Raw genomic sequence first — 23,080 nt, forward strand, 5'->3', positions numbered from 1 at the left:
CTTCAATATATTTTAAGAGCCAAAGCCATCTAATTATAGAGCATAACATTTGAGCTATATTTACAGACTTTAAATGAAGGTTTTAAAGATAGGTCATAATTGACTCTCAGCTCTGCTGAGTTCCATGTCAGGAGTGCTCCAGAACCTTTTCTGTGGATTAGTTAAGTATGTAATTATAGTACCGAGGAGTTTTCAGCTTTAGTCAGTCTAATAGACTCTATTAATAGTCATAGAGAAACTAAGGTTAATTGATCTAATTGTGGAGTTTGCTTGCTTGCTTGCTTTTGAAGATCTGGTAATGGATATTAGCAATAGTAAGTGTGTAAGAGCTAACAGTAGGCTAAACCTAATCGCCACTATGACTTTGTGTAGTATGTGTCTTTAAATCTGTTTCAAAAAATAGTTCGTTTAAAAACTTTATTAAAAAATTAATATTTTAATTACAATCAAAAAGATAAAGCGAATATAAATAAGGAGTAAAATGACCCATTACCCTACATTCTTAAATGACTACCATTCACATTTTGGTATGTATCCTTCAAAATTATTCATTATGCTTGAATCAACCTATGCACATATGGAAACTTGCCATTTTGAACCCTTTCAGGTGAATAATAAATATAAGAGTACAGTCCTTTACAGGATGGCTTTGTCCCCTGGGCTCACACTCAAACCTACCCTTTGCCCAGGGAGTATTTCATTGCTTCCCTGCTCACATCTACCTTATTTTCTCCCCGAGACATTATGAAGTCCCTCTTCCTTCCTGAAGTCCTCGATGATTCTCCACACCAGAGACTTCTGTCTCTTCTGAACTCAGTGAAACATTTGTCAGTATCAATCACTGGGCCTGAATAAATAAGGAGAATGGGGCAGATGTACGAGCAAGAGGGCCGTAAAGAGACTGAGCAGAAAAAGAAAAACTTTGAACAGAATATTATGGAAGAATGTGCTCTAAACCCACATCATATAGTATTGATGCCATTTTTAATTGATTGAACTTAATAAACCATAAATTCATTGCAAACAAATCATATGCATTATAGATTTTTTTAATTAAATGCCCTATGTTATTTATATATATATATATATTTTAACATTTTTTATTGATTTATAATCATTTTACAATGTTGTGTCAAATTCCAGTGTTCAGCACAATTTTTCAGTCATTCATGGACATATACACACTCATTGCCTATGTTATTTATATTAAGGTTGATTTAAACCAAAACTTAAACTGGATTCTTTTTGTTTGTTTTGCTTTGTTTTTTGTGGGGGGAGGTAATTAGGTTTATTTCTTTTTTAATGGAGGTACTGGGGGTTGAACCCCAGGACCTCATGCATGCTAAGCATGCACTCTACCACTGATTTATACCCTCCCTCTAAACTGGAATTGATTTAAATTAATTTAAGCTTTAGAGACAAATCTAAGTGTGCATAAGAATTTAGTATGTAATAAGGGAGTGTTTCAGATTATTGTAGAGAGAAAATCTTATTCAATAAATGGAATTGAGACAAATCCATCTCACAGATATCAGCATAGATCAAAATAAAAAATCTAGATGCATTACAATTTAAATAGAAAAATTATGGACCTAGTAAAATTTTTTGGTAAATATATTGTTTTTCTAGGGGGATAGAGCTTTCTGAATCCCTTATATAGAAAACTGGCACATGGTGGCCGGCCACTTAATAGTTGTTGAATAAAGATGAAATGTAAAGGCAGAGGAAGAGACCACAAAAAAAAGGTCAGTAGATTTGACAACCTAAATATCTTAATGTGCACATCTATCCTGTAAAGGACTGTACTCTTATATTTATTATTCACCTGAAAGGGTTCAAAATGGCAAGTTTCCATGGTGACATAAATAAATATGTCACCAAGGAGTTAACAGAAATGGTCATTAAGCATATAAAACAACTGATTTAGTTTTATTAGTTAATCAAAGAAAGAAAATTTTAAAAATTCTGTTTGTCATGTATCAACATGACAGACTTAAAAATACAAATCCAGTGTTGATGAGAGTGATTAGAAATGATGGGTCTAAATACACTGTTGCTAGGTATATTGTAGTATCTTACAGGGAGACAGTCCGGAGTACATTTTATAAAATTAAAAAATGTGCTTAGTGTTTGGTCAACTCATTCCATTTCTAGGGAAATTTCCCTTTAAAAAGTATAGATCTGCACAGAGTAGTTACAAGTGTATTCACAGCATTTTTTTTATAGTAAACAAGTCTATATCCAGCAATTGGAGATTCCCCGTCCCCCATTTTATTGAAGTATAATTGACAAATAAAAATCGTATAGATGTGCAGCATGATGATTTGATATACACACATGCTGTGAAATGGTCACCATAATCAAGCTAACTAACACATTCATCACGTCACATTGATACCTTTTTTTTTCTTTAGTGGTGAGAACACTTGTGATCTGTTCTCTTAGCAAATTTCAAGTACACAATACAGTATTATTAAGTCATCTGGGGATTCATTAGATCCTTAGAACTAATTCGTTCTAAAACTAAAGGTTTATACCCTCTGACCAACATTTTCCCATTTCCCCCTCTCTTCCCACCAACTGGAGATTCCTAGTGCTTGCGGAGTGGCTCTCAGCTAGACTGCTCCCAACAGCGTGGCCTCATGCTATTCCCTGACTCCTCTGTGTCTCAGTTTACACATCTCTAAACTGGGGGTATGTGCAGTCCCTATCTCATAGGGTAGATGTGAAAATTCCATGTGTCACCAGAAAGTGTTTAATAATATTAGCTGTTACTTTATTCATGTTTAAAAATGAACATTGAATATTTATCATACATTCAACACCATACATTGAATACTACTCAGCCATAAAAATAATAATTTAGAAGGATATTCAGTGACATGAAGAAGTGTTATCTGTTGTCAAGCAAAAAAGGTAGTATACAAAATGGTATATAAATGAGCACATTTGAAAAATTACATAAGTGCATTGGAAAAAGACTGAGAAAGAGATATGAAATGTTAGCGAGTGGATATCTTTACATGGTAAAATTATGGGTAATGTTAATTTCCTCTACATTTTTGACAATGAACATCTTTCATAGTGAGAATAAGATAAACCAATCAAACAAATAATGAAGACAATGCTGTATTCTAAATTACACTTCTCCACAATTGTGAGTAACCTACATGAAAAATAGTATGGTTTTGATACATTAAACCTGACATACTGAAAATCACGTGGAGTTTATAGTTTCACAGACTGAGTTTGAATCTTAAGTGTGTGAACTTGTCATTAACTCCCCAACCCTCAGATTCACCCCTTCAAAGTGGGGATGGATATCTTTGCCTATCCAGTGAGGATGCTGTGAAGCTCAATAAAATAGTGTATGCAGAAGCTATCCGTTTACTGAACAGAGACATGCAGATACAAAGTCTGATTATAATCATCAAACCCCACTGATGCTCTTAGATTTTCTGTCCCAAAGAACAATGTCAATCTCATATCCAGTAACAGCGTTAAAAATAAATAAATAAATAAAAGAGGTACTTGGGAGTTTGAGAACCTTCTTAGTTGGTATTAAAAACTCATCACATAAAAATATCAAGCTTTTGGCTCAGCTTAATGCTTTGGTATAAATTTCTTTCCTCCTTTGTTTCATTTCCAAGTTACGAGGGGCTATGAATCATTCAAAAGACAGCATGAATTCCTGAAACTTTTGCCTTTGTTTTAAAATTTAAGATGACCATCCCAAAGTAAACTGATATTTGACAGTGAAATCTGAAAGAGACCCAATTTAATTTTTTTATAGGAACAATGTTTGAAGTAGTTGAAGGGAATTGGAAAAATAGTAAGCAAAAGTTGGAAATAAAATCGACCACATGTTTCTAGAGTTGAACCACCATAAAGAAAGAACCCTCTTCTGTGGTTCAACTATTTTCTTTTCTCCTTGTTTTATCCTTAGTTATTATGAACAAAGATCAGATGGAGATGTCCCCAAATTTGTAAATGATATGTATGCAAGTTTTCAAGTTACAAAGAAAGAAAAGCTGGCAGCCCATAAAAGTAGAACTTTTAAGGAAATATAAACACTATTGAAATTTTTTTTATTATAAGTTTGAGAAAGATAGACATGGGGAATACTGCACTTTCTTTTTTTTCTTCCTAAGAAAACAGTCACAAAATGCTTGGAATATGACCAGCTTTCAGTTGTTGGTTTTTGTTCTTGTTTTCACCTTTTCTGTGTCTTTTCTGTCGAGTGATTCCACCAATGATTGCCACGTTTATAATCCTTTTAATCTCTAATCTTTAATACAGCTTGCTCCTGAGACCAAGGCTGTCATTCATTGGATTATGGATATTCCTTTTGTGCTCTCGGCCAATCTGCATGGAGGAGACCTCGTGGCCAATTACCCATATGATGAGACGCGGAGTGGTAGGTATTCTTCCTGCTTCTCTAATTGGTTCAAGGTTTACAATTACTTTATGAGGGTTTATTGGATGATTTCTATAATATTCTTTTATGGGACTCGCCAGTAAGTGATTTTGCCTGTAAAAATACATCCGCTGAACAGGAACATCCCCTAACTATGCAGTGTGGCATTGGCATATATATCTGGCAGGAAAAGACTGTAACTTTTGAAAAAGTTTAGTTGAAGAGAAATGTGATCTTGAAGAATACTTAGATAAGAAAAAGGGAGAAAACAGAAGTCGTGAACTTGGGTCAGTCTTGGCCCCTAGTAAAATGGAAAAATAATAGAATTTATATAGGTTTGTGTACAAGATGGCTTAAAAGTGGAGGCAGCCTTTTGGTGCCTGATCGGGGCCCATTTATATCTCTGTGTGTGTCTTCTGCACTCACACTTTTGCATTTGGAACTTGTTTCTTGGTGGTGTCAGGGAGGGGCAGTGACGGTTGGTTTTCTTTAATTAGGTTCAGTGAAGCTTCAGGCACGGAAAACTTTAACCAGATAGATATTTTCAGCTTAATTGCTATTGCTTCAGGAAATTTCCTGCTTTGGATCAATTCTCAGGGGCCTTGGAAGAGTTAGGTCTTTGTAAACACAGGATAATACTTTTTAGGTATTGGAAACTTTGAATTTTGAAGAGTCTTTGGTAAAACGTCCTTAAAGTTTGGAGATTTTATGGTTTGTCAATAGCTGGGAAATTTAAAAGACTGGCATATTTTGCAATACAGAATAAGAATACCATATATCAAAATAGATATTATGTATTTCAGTAATGCACATGGGAGACTTTTAAAACTCTAAACTCATACTGAGAATCATGTGTGAGAGTGGTTCATAGTGCCTATGAGGTTGGTCCAGGTCCATTAAAAACATTTTTTTGATAATTTGTAAACCATTGTCCTTTTTTGGGGGGGGGTACAGGTACATTTTTAAAATTAAGAGCTAACAATGAAACCCTCCTTACTGCCTTCCCAGGTCCAGTTTACCATGAGCTTGCCACCTTTTCTTGTGAGGCTTCCCATTCATAAGTAGAATGTACATTCTACCCAATTTCTACTTTGTGATATTAGGAGTGGATGTTAAATAACCTAAAACTTAATTGTTGAGTACTTAGACATTCACTCCTTTTGTATAGTGATGTAGCTAAAAAATACATCAGCAAGAGATAGCACTAAATCACTCTTCAGAAAACATGCAGTGCTCCTTAGTCTGGCTCAATTTCTTTAGTCTTGTGGGTTTATTTTCTTTTTCTTCATTAAAATTTTTTTTATTATAGTTTGACTCGACATACACAATATATTGCACATAAATACATATATACTGTATACTGCACTTTTTTGTTTTTAAAGTTTACGTATATGTACTAAATGTTGTTTCTGAGAACAGGTTAGATCTTCAGCTTGTGGGTTTATTATTTCTAGGCAGTGCCCATGAGTATAGCTCCTGCCCCGATGACGACATCTTCCAGAGCCTGGCGCGGGCGTACTCGTCCTTTAACCCCCCGATGTCGGACCCGGACCGGCCCCCGTGTCGCAAGAATGATGACGACAGCAGCTTCGTGGAGGGAACCACCAATGGCGCCGCGTGGTACAGCGTGCCTGGCGGTGAGACTGCGTTTCGCTCTTTTGAGGATGTGATTAGCGGTTTTAAAATAATGACCGTTTACATTTAGAGAGACTTCAGTCCTCCTCATTTATTAAGAAATAGACTGAACCTGTAGTTCATTCATTCAAATTGGTCAGTTTTCTGCATGAATGATTGCTATTTACGGGTTTTTTGTTGTTGATTTTTAAAAATCAAGATGCTAACGAACTGAAGACGTCCACTGGGAAACTGTAAATCGAACATCGTTAATTACCCTACTTTTCAAATTCTGGCCTTTGAGAATAATGAAACATCCTGATTGTGTGTTAGTCATCCTTTGACTGCAGGTAAAGGTGTATTTTAGACGGCAGACTTTGGACTTCAGCATACCTTGGTCCAATACCTTTTTGTGCTTGTTAGGATAATGGGGACTACATTGATGCGGAGTATTTATTTTGTATTCACTACGGCGGGAAGCGCTAGTGGTAGATCAGGACGCTCTGCACCTTTTATCAGGTCAGAAAAGGCAAAAGCCCAGCGCAGCGCAGCGCAGCTGGAGGGGGCGTCTCTAGCCACCAAGGCAGCCCTCCTGGCTCTCTGTTCCTGTGTGGATTTTGCAGAGAGTGCTCATTATTCTGGTTGCCTCGACCACTTACAGCTGTGTGGTATCACCTCTACCAAGGATGAAGAATGAAGTGTCAAGATGTTGATATGTATTTTTCCCCTCTGCCTAAGAGCAATTTTCTGTGGTCCACCTGGAAGTGAAAAGAAGGATTAGTTAGGACAGTAGCAGCAGTAGCTAATTATAGGATTAATTTGTTTAATTTGCTTTTATTGTTGTTGAATTAGGCCCTGAGAAAAATATTATTCCTGATTTTTTTCTTTCTGATATATATCTATTCTGTTTTTTAAAAATTGAGGTCTAGTTGATGTACAGCATTAAATGTTACAGGTACACAACATGGTGGTTCATAATTTTTAAAAGTTGTTGTCAATTTATGGGTATTATAAAACGTGGGCTATATTCTGTGCTATACAATATATCCTTGCAGCTCATTTATTTTATACATAGTAGTTTGTACCTCCTAATTACCTACCCCTATCTTGCCCCTTCCCTTGTCCCTCTGCCCACTGGTAACCACTAGTTTGTTCTCTATATCCATGAGTCTGTTTTCTTTTTTGCTATATCCACTGGTTTGTTTTATTTTTTAGATTCCACGTATAACTGATATCATACAGTGTTTGTCTTTCTCTAACTTATTTCACTGAGGATAATACTCTCCAAGTCCATCCATGTTGCAAATGGCAAATTTTTATTCCTTTTTATAACTGAGTAGTATTCCATTATATATATATGTATGTATACACACACATACACATACATACACCACATCTTCTTTATCAATTTATCTGTTGATGGACACTTAGGTTGCTTCCACATCTTGGCAATTGTAAATAATGCTGCTAGGGATATTAGGGTGCATGTGTCTTTTTGAATTAGTGTTTTTGTTTTTGTTTTTTGGCTATGTACCAAGGATATATAGCCAAATTGCTGGGTCACATGGTAGGTCTATTTGTAGGTTTTTGAGAAACCTCCATACTGTTTTCAAAGTAGCTCCACCACTTTACCAATTTACATTCCCACCAACACTGTAGGAGGGTTCCCTTTCTTCCACATTGTTGCCATCTTTGGTTATTTGTGTTCTTTCTGATGATAGTGAGGTGATCTCTCCTTGTGGTTTTCATTTGCATTTCTATGATGATTAATGATGTTGAGCATTTTTTCGTTTGCCTGTTGGCCATCTGTATTTCTTCTTTGGAAAAATGTCTTTTCAGGTCTTCTGCCCATTTTTTAATTGAGGTGCTTGGGTTTTTGATGTTGAGTTGTTTAAGCTATTTATATATTTTGGATATTAGCCCCTTATCAGTCATATCATTTGAAAATATTTTTTCCCATTCTGTAAGTTGTCTTTTTGCTTTGTCAGTGGTTTCCTTTGCTGTGCAAAAGCTTTTAGGTTTAATTAGATCCCACTTGTTTATTTTTGCTTTTGTTTCCTTTGCCTGAGGCGGCAGATCCAAAAAAATATTGCTACAACTTATGTCAAAGATTGTTCTGTCTATGTTTCATTCTAGGAGTTTTATTGGTTTCAGGCCTTACATTTAGCTCTTTAATCCATTCTGAGTTTATTTTTGTATATGGTATTAGAAAATGTTCCAATTTCATTCTTTTACATGTAGCTGTCCAGTTTTCCCCAGCTCTGCTCAGAGAAAAGACAGTCTTTTCAATATTATATATTCTTACCTCCTTTGTCATACATTAGTTGGCCGTAAGTACATGGGTTTATTTCTGAGCTCTTATTCTGTTCTATTTACCTATGTGTCTGTTTTTATAACAGTGCCATACTGTTTTGATTACTGTATTACTTTGATTGATTTGTAGATATTGAAAAATCCTTGCATCCCTGAGATAAATCCCATTTGATCCTCATGTATGATTCTTTTAGTGTATTGTTGGAGTCGGTTTGCTAGAATTTTATTGAGGATTTTTGCATGTATGTTCATCAGTGATACTGGCCTGTGATTTTCCCTTTTTGTGATATCTTTGTCTGGTTTTGGTATCAGGATGATGGTGCCCTCATAGAACGAGTTTGTAAGTGTTCCTTCCTCTGCAATTTTTTGGAATAGCTTCAGAAGGAAAGGTGTTAACTCTTCTCTAAATGTTTGGTAGAATTCACCTGTGAAGCCATCTGGTCCTGGACTTTGTTTGTTGGGAGTTTTAGAATTCCTGATTCAATTTCAGTGCTCCTAATTTGTCTGTACACATTTTCTATTTCTTCCTGGTCCAATCTTGGTAGATGATGATTTCCTAAGAATTTGTCCATTTCTTCTAGGTTGTCTATTTTATTGGCATATAGTTGATCATAGTAACCTCTTATGATCCTTTGTATTCCTGTGATGTCAGTTGTAACTTTTCCTTTTTCATTTCTGATTTTATTGATTTGGTCCCTCCCGCCCCCCTTTTTTGATGAATCTGGCGAAAGGTTTATCAATTTTATCTTTTTAAAGAACAGGCTTTTAGTTTCATTGACCTTTTCTGTTTTTTTTTTTTAAAGTCACTGTCGAATTTATTTCTGCTGTGATATGATTTCTTACCCTCTACTAACTTTGTAAGGTTAGGTTATTTATTTGAGATTTTTCTTGTTTCCTGAGGTAAGCGTGTGTTACTATAAACTTCTCTCTTAAAACTCCTTTCTCTGTGCCTCATTGTGTTTTCATTTTTGTTTTTCTCTCTAAACAGCCAACACTCATAGCAGTTTGGGGAAGGGTGTCCGAGCTCAGTGAAAGCGATCCTATAGGCACCAACAGCATCCACTAATCATTTAGATTAGGTTCAAATTGAAATTATTCTGGATGCAGATCTTCTCTTTGGTGCAATTTGAAGTATTATTATCATTATGTCTTATACCTAAGATAGTCAGTGATTGTTGAATTAATACATAGTATGATATCAAGACACCCAGTCTGTCAGAAGTACACTGTGGTCCTGGTTGGACTTAAGGAACAGAAGAGTGTGTCAGATCAGCTTACATAACATACCTTACATCTTACATGATCTCCAAGCTCTTTGTTGATAGAAAGATAGGCTTAAGGGAACACACATTCACTAGGAGGCCAGCAGTGATCAGTCTTTTACCCTGTTGTCTTCTTTTAAAAACTTTTTAGTAGTATTTATTTATCATTTTAACAATTTTATTATTTTTTCCAACTTTATTGAAATATAATTAACATATAACATTGTGTAAGTTTAAGGTGTACAATATAGTGATTTGAAACATATATGTATTGCAAAGTGATCACCATAGTAAGGTGGGTAATACATCTCTCACCTGAAATAATAGACATTTTTCTTGTTTTGTGGTGAGAACATTTATGATCTATTCTCAGCAACTTTCAAGTATATAAGAAAATATTGTTAACTGTAGTCACCGTGCTGTATGTTAGATCCCCAGAACTTATTTGCATCCTATAACTAGAAGATGGTACCCTTTGACCATCATCTCCCCAGTTCCCCCACCCCCAGCCCCTGGTAACCACCACTCAACTCTGTTTCAATGAGTTCTACTTATTTAGAGTCTGTATACAAGTGAGATCACACAGTATGTGTCTTTCTCTGACTAATTTCACGTAGCATAATGCCCTCAAGGTCCATCCATGTTGTCACGAAGGTTTTTATGGTTGAATAGCATCCCATGGCACGTATATACCACTTCTCCTCTATCCTTTCATCCACTGATGGACACTCAGTTGCCTCCACATCTTGGCTACTGTGAAAAACGCCGCAGCAAACACAAGAATGCAGGTACCTCTTCAGGATTCTGCTTGTATTTCCTCTGGATATATACCCAGAAGTGGGATTGCTGGATCATATGATAGATCTACTTTTAATTTGGTAGGTACTTTAATAAGTACTTCTATGTAATTAGTGAGTACTTTTCACTTGGTATTTACTAAGCATTTCACCAAGTACATTATCTAATCTTCCTGAACTTTAATTGTAGCAGTGATGATCTGATGATGTATGATCTAATTCGCTGTTGACAATCTTTCCAAACTGAATTTGGCTCTACTTACTTAGATTAAAATCTTAAGTCCCTTTTGAATAAAGCACCCAAGATAATAAAACAAAGTGATATCTGGAAGGAAAATCATGTACTCTTAACAACAACTCATTTTTGGCTTTTTCCTCAGGAAACATACAAACAAATGTTGGACCAGATACTTCTAAATTGAGGGTCTATAGACTAGATTAACTCTTGTCACAATAGTAGAATGTACTAAATGTAATATTTTGAATTAAAAAATCTAGATTCTAAGGGCATTACAGCATGTAACTATGGGAAAGCTAATAAGCTAATATGGAGTATTTCTTTCCAGACTGATGAATATATAACCCAATAATCTTTAAAGGGTTGTAGAAAATGTTTGATGATACATAAATGGATAACTAGGAGAAATTTTGATGCAGGAGTAGAGCAAGAAACTAAAAAAATTACCTACACTATAATTAACATGCCTCTGTAATTCATTCAGTCAGCACCTGAGTATGTCTATGTGCCAGATGCTAGAGACAGAGGGTCCTCTCAGTCCCGGCTCCTCACTGCTTCTCCGCTCTGCCCTCTCTTCTCCACTCCTGTTTCTACCACCCTACATCAGATCCTATGCTCACTGGTAACTCCGATGTCCTCTTGTCTGACCCTCGCCCCACTTTTGGTCCACTCTGCACAGAAATACTTGGTAGCCACTCTCCAGAAACGGTCCTTACTAAACACCTCTGTGGTCTCCACATCTTATGGAGTGCCCTCCCCCAGGGACTGGGAGCCAGCCCTGGGTAGCCCACAGGTGGCAGTGGAGGCGGTGCTGTGGGGCTTCTGAAGCTGGGTCATAAGACACCTTTCAACTTTCTCTCTGGTCTCTTGAAATGCTCATTTGGGGAAAGCCAGAAGCCATGTAAGAAGGCTGATTACTGGAGATGACAAGCTACAAGAGACCCAAGCTAGTCACAGAGAGGAAGGGGAGAGGGAACGGGAGAGAGATGTCAACCAGACCCAGCCCAGGAGCCAGACGAGTGAAGGGACCACCCCGGATGTTCCAGGCACACAAGACACCATGTGCAGAAGGACTGATGCCTTAGGTTTATGGAGAACCACACCAGAGCCATGTCTCCAGCCTTTCAAGCCAGCCCAGCTGCAGCCCTGGGCACTGGGGAGCAGAGACAAGCTGTCCCTGTGTGCCCTGTGTGAATCCTGCCCATGTATCGTGAGCATAATAATATGGTTATTTCATGTCTCTACATTTTGGGATGGTTGTTACACAGCAGGAGAAAAACAGAACAGCTTCTGTTACATTTCCACAGTGCAGCTATCATCATGCCATCCTCCTCCTGTCACAGCCTCATCATCACTGGGATAAAATCAACTTTCTTTGATGTGGCTGAGAAGGTACCTTGTGTCATCTCCCCATTTTATCTCCTACCACTCTGCCAACACGGTCTGAACTCTAATCTCACCAAACCAACTGAATGCACTCATTCCCTCACACCTTTTACACTTACATATTCTGTTCTCTCTGCCTGGACTGCCCTTTCAATTCTCACCCACCCCTACTTCGCTGGCAAACTCATATTCTCTTTTAAAAACTTGCATCACACATCTGAGCCACGCTGACCTCCCATCTCTATCCCAGGAATGATTAAATGCTCCTACTGGGCCCCACAGCAGTCTGTGATCATCTGTTACCTCACTGGTTGTTCCTCTAGTCATGAGTAAAGAATTTTATTTTGTTAATCTTCTCATATCTAGCACTCCACGACAGTGTCTGCCACACAGTAGGCACTCAAAGTGTGTCCATTAAATACAAATAGTAGTATCTTCCTCTCCTCTGTATTTCTAGGGTGCTAAGATTGTATATCTCCCAAACACTTTCACATACTTTTTCTTATGAAAACTATTAGAGGAAATGTGTCTTATTGCCCCCAAGCAGGATGAATATCCTTGGGGAAGAGAGCTAAAGTTTATACAATTTTAAATGCAAGACATACAAAGGAAAAACTCGTTTTACTTCCTCCAAATGCAGTGTGTTCATAAGCTTTTGTGCCCTGATTTCCACAGGCTACAAAACCTACTGAAAGAATAAACCCACGAAGAGAAGCTTCTCTCTCCAGTGATTGGGTGGCTGACAAAGGCAACCTCAGGTGCAGAGAGACAGAGGCCCCAACCAGACGAAGCAGCTGCACAGGCTCTGAAGGGGAGAAGGAAGCCCGGGGAGGGTGGGGTGTGAGCCACAAGGGCTAAATCTATAGGAAGAGGCTCTGTCTGGAGTAGCTAAACTTGGCCACCCTGGGTGACTTCTTCCAACTCACAAGGTGGTGAAATCACTTGGCTTGAGAACACTGTGTTTACATCACAGTTCTTTCAGGTGTCTAGCTGTGGGGAGAAAGCCAGTTCCCCAAAGGCCCCTGTTTCAAACTGTTTAATATGTGCAGGCTCCTGCTGTGGGTCAAGTACAAAACCCCAGCGTCTGACGATTTTGGGAAGCTCCTCAGGAGTGAGCACACACAGTCATTTACACAACCAACTAGTCAACTGGCTGCATTTCTCAACTTCCAGCTCAAAGATCACTGGCTGCCACTACACATACAGGATCACAAAGCTACAAAACAAAGCAAAAGAAAGGAAAAATATGGTGTCACTGTACACTGGGAAAAGAAAACTACTCTCACCTTCTCTCCTGAGGAAATAGTAAATTTGTTGCTTGAGATTAAGCTGCACACTTGCTCAATGTCGAGGTTGAGAAATTCCTCACTGAGCACGACGTCTGCAAAATGCTACTCTGTTTGGAGATTACAGAGAAAATCATTAACACCAGCATTCTGTTCTGGAAGGGTACTTTTAAGAACTGAAAAGATAAGCCACAGACTGGGAGAAGATCTTTGCGAAACACAGCTATAACCAAAGACTAGTATCCAAAAAAGTTCAGTAACAAGAAAATAAACAACCCTATTAAAAATGGGCATCTAAAATGCATTTGAAATTAAAAGATCAGCAACTGAAAACAATCATTTATATTTATAGATTTCTATACCAAAACCTTATGGTAACCACAAACCAATGTAACTCTACAGCCATCAAACCACAAGAATAGAGAACAAAAAGAAGAAAGAGAGAGAGAAAAAAGACCTAAAAAATAAACTGAACAGTGAACAAAATGGCAATAAGAACATATGTATCAATAATTACCTCAAATGTAGATGGATGAAATGTTCCAACCAAAAGACATAGACTGGCTGAATGGATACAGAAACAAGACCCATTTATATGCTGTCTACAAGAGACCCACTTCAGAGCTAGAGACATATGGAGGCTGAAATTGAGGGGATAGAAAAAATATTCCATGCAAACAGAAACCAAAAGAAAGCTGAAGTAGCAATACTTATATCAGACAAAATAGATTTTAAAATAAAGACTGCTACAAGAGACAAAGAAGGACACTACATAACTCTCGAGGGATCAATCCAAGAAGATAAAAGAATTGTAAATATATACGCACCCAACGTGGGAGCACCTCAATATATAAGGCAATTGTTAATAGATGTAAAACATAAAAAGATATCAACAATAACATTATAATAGTGGGGGACCGTAACACCCCACTTACATCAATGGACAGATCATCCAGACAGAAAATCAATAAGGAAATACAGTCCCTAAATGAGACCAGATGGACTTAATTGATATCCATAGAGCATTCCATCTAAAAGCAACAGAATACACATTCTTCTCAAGTGCACGTGGAACAGTTTTCAGAATCGATCACAAGTTGTCCCACAAAACAAGCCTCTGCCTCAGTAAATTTAAGAAAATTGAAATCGTACCAAGTATCTTTTCCAACCACAATGCGGAGGGATAGGAATCAACTACCAAAAACAAACAAACAAAAAAAACCCTGCAAAAACTGTAAACACTTGGAGTTTGCAATATGGAGTAAACATGTGGAGTAAACAGTATGTTACTAAACCACCAATGGATCACTGAAGAAATCAAAGAGGAAGTCAAAAAATACTTTGAGACAAATGAAAATGAAAACACAATGATAATGAAAACACAATGATCCAAAACCTCTGGGATGCAGCAAAATCAGCTCTAAGAGGGAATTTTATAGTGATACCAGCCTACCTCAGGAAATAAGAAAAATCTCAAATAAGCAACCTAACCTTATACCTAAAGCAACTGGAGAAATAAGAACTAACAAACCCCAAAGTCAGTAGAAGAAATCAAAAAGATTAGAGCAGAAATAAATGAAATAGAGACTGAAAAAAATCAATAGAAAAGATCAATGAAACTAAAAGCAGGTTCTTTGAAAAGGTAAACTAAATAGATAAACCTTTAGCCAGATTCATCAAAAAAGGGGGGCAGGAGGGACCAAATCAATAAAATCAGAAATGAAAAAGGAAAAGTTACAGCTGACATCACAGGAATAAAAGGATCATAAGAGGCTACTATGATCAACTATATGCCAATAAAATAGACAACCTAGAAGAAATGGACAAATTCTTAGAAAGTCATCATCTACCAAGATTGGACCAGGAAGAAATAGAAAATGTGTACAGACAAATTACCAGTACTGAAATTGAATCAGGAAGTTTAAAACCCCCAACAAACAAAAGTCCAGGACCAGATGGCTTCACAGGTGAATTCTACCAAACATTTAGAGAAGAGTTAACACCTTTCCTTCTGAAGCTATTCCAAAAAATTGCAGAGGAAGGAACACTTCCAAACTCGTTCTATGAGGCCACCATCATCCTGATACCAAAACCAGACAAAGATATCACAAAAAGGGAAAATCACAGGCCAGTATCACTGATGAACATACATGCAAAAATCCTCAACAAAATAGTAGCAAACCGACTCCAACAATGCATTAAAACGATTATACACCACGATCAAATGGAATTTATCTCAGGGATGCAAGGATTTTTCAATATCTGCAAATCAATCAATATGATACAGCACATTAACAAATGGAAGAATAAGAACCATATGATCATCTCAGTAGATGCAGAAAAAGCTTTGTATAAAATTCAACATCCATTTGGGATAAAAACTCTGCAGAAAGTGGGCATAGAGGGAATATACTTCAACATAATGAAGGCTACATATGACAAACCCACAGCTAACGTCATACTTAATGGTGAAAACCTGAAAGCATTTCCTCTAAGATCAGGGACAAGACAAGGATGCCCAGTCTAACCACTTTTATTCAACATAGTTTTGGAAGTCCTAGACATAGCAATCAGCGAAGACAAATAAATGGAATACAAATCAGAAAAGAAGTAAAACTGTCACTGTTGATGGATGACATGATACTATACATAGAAAACCCTAAAGAACTGACCAGAAAACTCCTAGAGCTCATCAGTGAATTTGGTAAAGTTAAAGGATACAAAATTAATATACAGAAATCTGTTACACTTCTATACACTAGGAAAAAATAGCAGACAAAGAAATTAAGTAAACAGTCCCATTTACCATCATACCAAAAAGAATAAAATACCTACCCAAGGAGGCAAAGGACCTGTACTCCAAAAACCATAAGACTCTGATGAAAGAAATTGAAGATGGCATAAACAGATTGAAAGATATCTTGTGTTCCTGGATTGGAAAAATCAATATTGTCAAAATGACCATACTACTCAAGGCAATATACAGATTCAATGGAACGGCTGTCAAATTACCAATGACATTTTTCACAGACCTGGAACAAAAAAAAAGTTAAAATTTGTATGCAAATACAAAGGACCCCAAATAGCCAAAACAGTCTTGAAAAAGAAGAATGGAGCTGGGGGAATCACGCTCCTTGACTTCAGACTATACTACAAAGCTACAGTAATCAAAACCTTATGGTATTGTCACAAAAACTGACACATAGATCAATATGGAACAGGATAGAATATCCATAAATAAACCTATGCACTTATGATCAATTAATCTATGACAAAGGAGGCAAGAATGTACAATGGAGGAAAGACAGTCCCTTCAACAAGGGGTGATGGGAAAACTGGACAGCTACGTGTAAAAGACTGAAATCAGAACATTCTCTAACACCATGTACAAAAATAAACTCAAAGTGGATTAAAGACTTAAATGAGAATAAACAAATGGGACCTAATGAAACTTACAAGCTTCTGCAGAGCAAAGGAAACCAGAAATAAAACAAGAAGAAAACCTACGGAATGGGAGAAAATTTTTGCAAGTGAAACTGACAAAGGCTTGATCTCCAAAATATATACGCAGCTCATACGACTCAATAAGAAAAAAATAAACAACCCAATACAAAAATGGGCAGAAGACCTAAACAAGCAATTCTCCAAGGAAGACATACAAATGATCAAAAAACACATGAAAAAATGTTCAATATCACTAATTATCAGAGAAATGCAAATCAAAACTACAATGAGGTATCACCTCACACCAGTCAGAATGGCCGTCATTCAAAAATCCACAAATGACAAATGCTGGAGAGGCTGTGGAGAAAGGGGAACCCTCCTACACTGCTGGTGGGAATGCAGTTTGGTGCAGCCACTATGGAAAACAGTGTGGCGATTCCTCAAAAGACTAGGAATAGACTTACCATATGACCCAGGAATCCCACTCCTGGGCTTGTACCCAGAAGGAAATCTACTTCAGGATGACACCTGCACCCCAATGTTCATAGCAGCACTATTTACAATAGCCAAAACATGGAAACAACCTAAATGTCCATCAACAGGTGACTGGATAAAGAAGAGGTGGTATATTTATACAATGGAATACTACTCAGCCATAAAAACCGACAACATAATGCCATTTGCAGCAACATGGATGCTCCTAGAGAATGTCATTCTAAGTGAAGTAAGACAGAAAGAGAAAGAAAAATACCATATGAGATCGCTCATATGTGGAATCTAAAAAACAAAAACAAACAAACAAACAAAAACAAAGCATAAATACAGGACGGAAATAGACTCATGGACAGAGAATACAGACTTGTGGTTACCGGGGGGGGGCGGGGTAGAGGGTGGGAAGGGATAGACTGGGATTTCAAAATTGTAGAACAGATAAACAAGATTACACTGTATAGCACAGGGAAATATACACAAAATGTTATGATAAATCACAGAGAAAAAAATGTGACAGTGTGTATATGTCCATGTATGACTGAAAAATTGGGCTGAACACTGGAATTTGACACAACACTGTAAAATGATTATGAATCAATAAAAATGTAAAAAAAAAGACTTAAATGTAAGACTGTATACTATAAAACTTCTAGAGGAAAACACAGGCAGAACACTCTTTGACATAAATCACAGCAATATTTTTTCAAACCAGCTCCTACAGTAATGGAAATAAAAGCAAAAATAAACAAATGGGATCTAATTAAACTTAAAAGCTTTGGCACAGATAGGGAAACTATAAACAAAATGAAAACACAGCCTACAGAATGGGAGAAAATATTTGCAAATGATGTGACCAACAAGGGACTAATTTCCAAAATATACAAACAGCTTGTACAGCTTAATAAAAAAAAAAGCAACCTAATTGAAACATGGGCAGAAGACCTAAACAGACATCCCTCCAAAGAAGACATCCAGATGGCCATCAAGCACATGAAAAGATGCTCTACATCACTAATTGTTAGAGAAATGCAAATCAAAACTACAAAGAGATATTACCTCACACCAGTCAGAATGGCCATCATTTAAAAGTCTACAAATGATAAATGCTAGAGAAGGGTAGAGAAAAAGGAACTCTCCTATACTGTTGGTAGGAAAGTAAATTGGTGCAGCCACTATGGAGGACAGTATGGAGGTTCCTTAAAAAACTAAAAATAAACTTACCATTTGATCCAACAATCCCACTCCTGGGCATATATCAGGAGAAAACTGTAATTCAGAAAGACACCTGCACCCCAGTGTTCACAGCAGCACTTTTCATAATAGCTAAGACATGGAAACAACCTAAATGTTCATCAGATGACTGGATAAAGAAGAAGTGATATATATATATACATATATATATATGTTGTGTATACATATATATATACACAACAGAATAATACTCAGCCATAAAAAAAGAATAAAATAATGCCATTTGCAACAACATGGATGGACTAGAGAATGTCATTCTAAGTTAAGTAAGCCAGAAAGAGAAAGGAAAAAAATACCATATAATATCACTTATATGTGGAATCTAAAGAAAAGGACACAAATGAACTTATCTACAAAACAAAAACAGATTCACAGACATAGAAAATGAACTTGTGGTTACCAGGGAGTAAAGGGGATGGAAAGGGATAAATTGGGAATTTGAAAATTGCACCTCCTGGGGAGTGATGGAAATGTGAGCTATCTTGATCGTGGCGGCGGTTTTATTGGTGTACACATCTGTCAAAATTCATCAAATTGTACATCTGAAATATGTGCAGTTTACTGTACAGGAATCATACCACAATAAAGGTGTTAAAAATTGGGCAAAGGATCTGAACAGACACCTCACCAAAGAAGAGATATAGATGACAAATTAGCGAATGAAAAGATGGTCAACTTCATAAATCAATAGGGAACTGCATATTAAAATATCAATGAGATCCCACTACATACTTACAGCATACAAATCTTTCATCTCCTTGGCTAAATTTATTCCTAAGTATTTTATTGTTTTTGATGCTATTGTAAATGACTTTATCTGTTTTTTGGATAGTTTGTTTATATATATATATATATATGCAACTGATTTTTGTATGTTGGTTTGACATCCTGCAACTGTAATAAATTCTCTTACTAGTTCTAACAGTATTTGTGTCTGTGGGGTCTTTAGGGTTTTCTGTATGTGAGATCATATCATCTACAGACAGAGATCATTTTACTTCTTCCTTTCCAGCTTGGATGTCTATATATTTCTTGCCTTATTTCTCTGGCTAGGACTTTCTAGTACTATGTTGAATAGGAGTGCTGAGTAGGCCCTCTTGTCTTTTTCTTGTTATTAGAGTAAAAGCTTTAAATCTTTCACCATGGAGTATGATGTCATATCATATATGGACTTTACTTATGGGCTTGTCATATATGGACTCTATTGTGTTAACGTCTGTTCCTTTTATACCCAATCTGTTGAGGGTTTTTATCATGAAAAAAATGTTGAATTTTATCAAATGCTTTGTCTACATCTTTTGAGATCATCGTATCATTTTTATCTTTCATTCTATTAATGTGGTGTATTTATTGATTTGTGTATGTTTAACCACCTTTGCTTCCCAGGGATAAATTTCATTTGATTGTGGTGTATGATTTTTTTTAATGTGCTGTTGAGTTCAGTTTGCTAGTGTTGTTTTGTTTGTTTGTTTTTAGAATTTTTGTGTCTATTCACCAGAATAATCAACCTGTAAACTTTCCTGTAGTCTCCCTATCTGCCTTTGGAGTCAGCACAATGCTGGACTTGTAAAAAGTTTAGACGTGTCCCCTTCTCTTCAGTGTTTTGGTTGAGTTTGACATGGACTGGTGTTAATTTTTCTTTAAATGTCTGGTAGAATTTACCAGTGAAACCATCTGGCCCTGGGCTTTTCTTTTGGGGAAGTTTTTGATTACTGATTCAATAGCCTTACTAGTAATTGGTCTGTTTCAGATTTTCTGTTTCTTCATGGTTCAGTCTTGGTGGGTTGTATATTTCCTGGAATTTATCCATTTCTTCTAGGTTAGCTGTTGGCTTATAGTTGTTCACAGTAGTCTTTTTTGATCCTTTGTATTTCTGTGGTATTACCTGTAATGTCTCCTCTTTAATTTTTTATTTTTTTGAGTCCTTCTTTTTTTCCTTGGTAAGTCTAGCTAAAGGTTTGCCTGTATTGTTTTTATTTTCAAAAACCAACTCTTAGATTTATTGATCTTTTCTGTTGTTTTTTCGATCTCTATTTCATTTATGTCTGCTTTGATCTCTATTATTTCCTTCCTTCTGCTAACTTTGGGCTTGACTTTTTTCTTTTCCCAGGTCTTTGAAGTGTAGGGTTAAATTGTCTATTTGAGATATTTCTTTTTTCTTAATGTGAGCGTTTATCATAATTAACTCCTCTCTTCAAACTGCTTTTGCTGCATCTTATAAATTTTGGTATGTTGTGTTTCTGTTGTCATTTGTTCAAGATGTTTTGGTTTCCTTTTGATCCATTGGTTGTTAGAGATTGTGTTGTTTATTTTTCTACACGTTTGTGAATTTTCCAGTTTTCCTCCTGTTATGACTTCTAGTTTCATGTCAGTGTGGTTGAAAAAGATACTTTCTATGACTTCAGTCTACTTTGGTTTGCTAAGCTTTGCTTTATGACTTATACGATTTATCCAGGAGAATGTTCCACGTGTGCTTGAGAAGAATGTTTAATGTACAGCTGTTGGATGGTATGTTCTGTATGTCTGTTAGGTCCATTTGGTATGAAGCATAGTTCAAGGCCAGTGTGTCCTTACTCATATTCTGTCTGGATGGTCTGTTTATCCATTATTGAAAGTGGGGTATTGAAGTCCCCTACCATTATTGTACTGTTGTCTATTTCTCCCTTCAGATCTGTATTTACTTAATATATTTAGATGCTCCAATGCGGAGTGCTAATGGATTTTTGATAGTTATGTCCTTTGATGCATTGACCCCTTTATCAAAATGACCTTCTTTGTCTCTTGTTACAGTTTTTGGCCTAAAGTGTATTTTGTCTGAGATAAGTATGGCTACCTCTCCTCTCTTGGTTTCATAGGCCTGCAATACCCTTTTTCATCCTTCACTTTGAGCCTATGTGTGTTCTTAAAGCTGCAGTAAGTTTCTTGTAGGTAGCGTATGGTTGGGTCTTATTTTTTTTTTATCCATTCAGCCACTCTGTGCCTTTTGATTGGAGAATTTAATCAATTTAGATTTAAAATAGTTATTGATAGGTAAGTACTTACCATCTTATTGTTTTCTGTTTTGCAGTTCCCCTGTTCCTTTCTTCCCCTCTTGCTCTCTTGCTTTGTGAATGATGATTTTCTGCAGTGGTCGGTTTTAATTCCTTTCTCTTCAACTTTTTTGACTCTACTGTAGGTTTTTGCTTTATGGTTACCACGAAGCTTACACAAAACATCTTACAACTTAGCAGTCAGTTTTATGTTGTCAACAACCTGACTTTGATGACAAACAGTCTACCCTTTTACCTTCCTCTCCTGACATATAAAATGATATTTTGATGTCACAGTGTACATCTTTCCATATTGTGTGTATCCATAGACAAATGATTGTAGCTGTAGTTACTTTTAATATTTCTTAACATTTATACTAGACTTAAGTGATGAATACACTACCATATTACAGTGTTAGAATAGTCTGAATCTGACCACATACTTACCTTTACCAGTGTGTTGTATATTTTCATATGTTTTCAAGTTACTAATTAGGTCTCTTTTGGCCCCGAGCTGTGCCACCTTAGAGAAGGAGCGATGCAGGTCCAGTGAACCTGTTCCTCTTACTCCCTTCAGTGTGTCCAGTCTTGAATTATTTTTATTTTTTGCTCCAATGGTGTGCTGGAACTTTTCCATTGGACTCCTAGACTTTCACAAAGGTACTCTATTCATGGGTAATTGTCAAAATTGGGGTCCTCTGGGGAGGGAAGACAGGAGAAAACGTTGCACACTTTGATGAAGTCACTCCCTGCTGTGGTCGGGGAAGCTGCTTGCGGCGGCGTGGAATGTGGCTGACCGCTCTGGCACCCTGCAGCGGCAGTGCGTCGCACTAAGTGACAGCTTACGAACCCGAGAGAGTTTGTGCCTATGTGGTCCCATCCCTTATGACAGGTGATTTCCCTTGCGATTTCCCACGGTCTCCCCGAAATGCACTGGCTGGTACACCTTTCCTTGGCTTTCAGTTGAGCAGAACAGCCTGTGTAGCGTTTTAGTCACCACACGCCTGTTTTGACTTTTCATTCGGTGTTCTGACAGGAATGCAAGACTTCAACTACCTCAGCAGCAACTGCTTTGAGATCACCGTGGAGCTTAGCTGTGAGAAGTTCCCGCCCGAAGAGACCTTGAAGAGCTACTGGGAGGATAACAAGAACTCCCTCATTAGCTACATCCAGCAGGTAAGCGGTCTCCAGCGTACAATGAGAGACTTGAGAGCATTTAAACCGGGTGCACAATAGTCTCCTGAGAGGATCCCAGTCTAGGGGAATCCATCGGACCCAGAATGAGGACACGACACTTGGAAAATGTGTCATTGGTGGTTCAAATAGGTTGTCATTGTCATAGGCGTGGTTCATGAATATGTTGAGAACTGGTTAAACTGGAGAGTTGCAGAGAGTGAGGGGGGAAAGAATCCTTTTTTTCTTTCATATTGCACTGAGCAAGGGTGACCCTCCTTCCCCCTGATCACCTTGGGTCTGTTGGGCATCCTGGGCAGGACCTAGACTAGAACGAGATAAGTGAGCCACTGAGGATGCAAATTTAAGGAGCCTTTC

General features: G+C 37.1%; 1 protein-coding gene across 1 annotated transcript in view; it reads left to right on the top strand.

The window, feature by feature from the left end:
- CPE (carboxypeptidase E) overlaps positions 1-23,080 on the top strand; it is a 120,429-nt gene that overhangs the window by 86,598 nt on the left and 10,751 nt on the right. Inside the window, exons 4-6 of the mRNA XM_006213184.3 lie at positions 4,300-4,417; positions 5,872-6,054; positions 22,566-22,705. Of these exons, the coding sequence (XP_006213246.2) occupies positions 4,300-4,417; positions 5,872-6,054; positions 22,566-22,705 (441 nt within the window). The remainder of the gene's footprint in view (positions 1-4,299; positions 4,418-5,871; positions 6,055-22,565; positions 22,706-23,080) is intronic.

The sequence above is a fragment of the Vicugna pacos genome, chromosome 2 (assembly GCF_048564905.1).
Source record: "Vicugna pacos chromosome 2, VicPac4, whole genome shotgun sequence".
NCBI classification, from domain to species: domain Eukaryota; kingdom Metazoa; phylum Chordata; class Mammalia; order Artiodactyla; family Camelidae; genus Vicugna; species Vicugna pacos.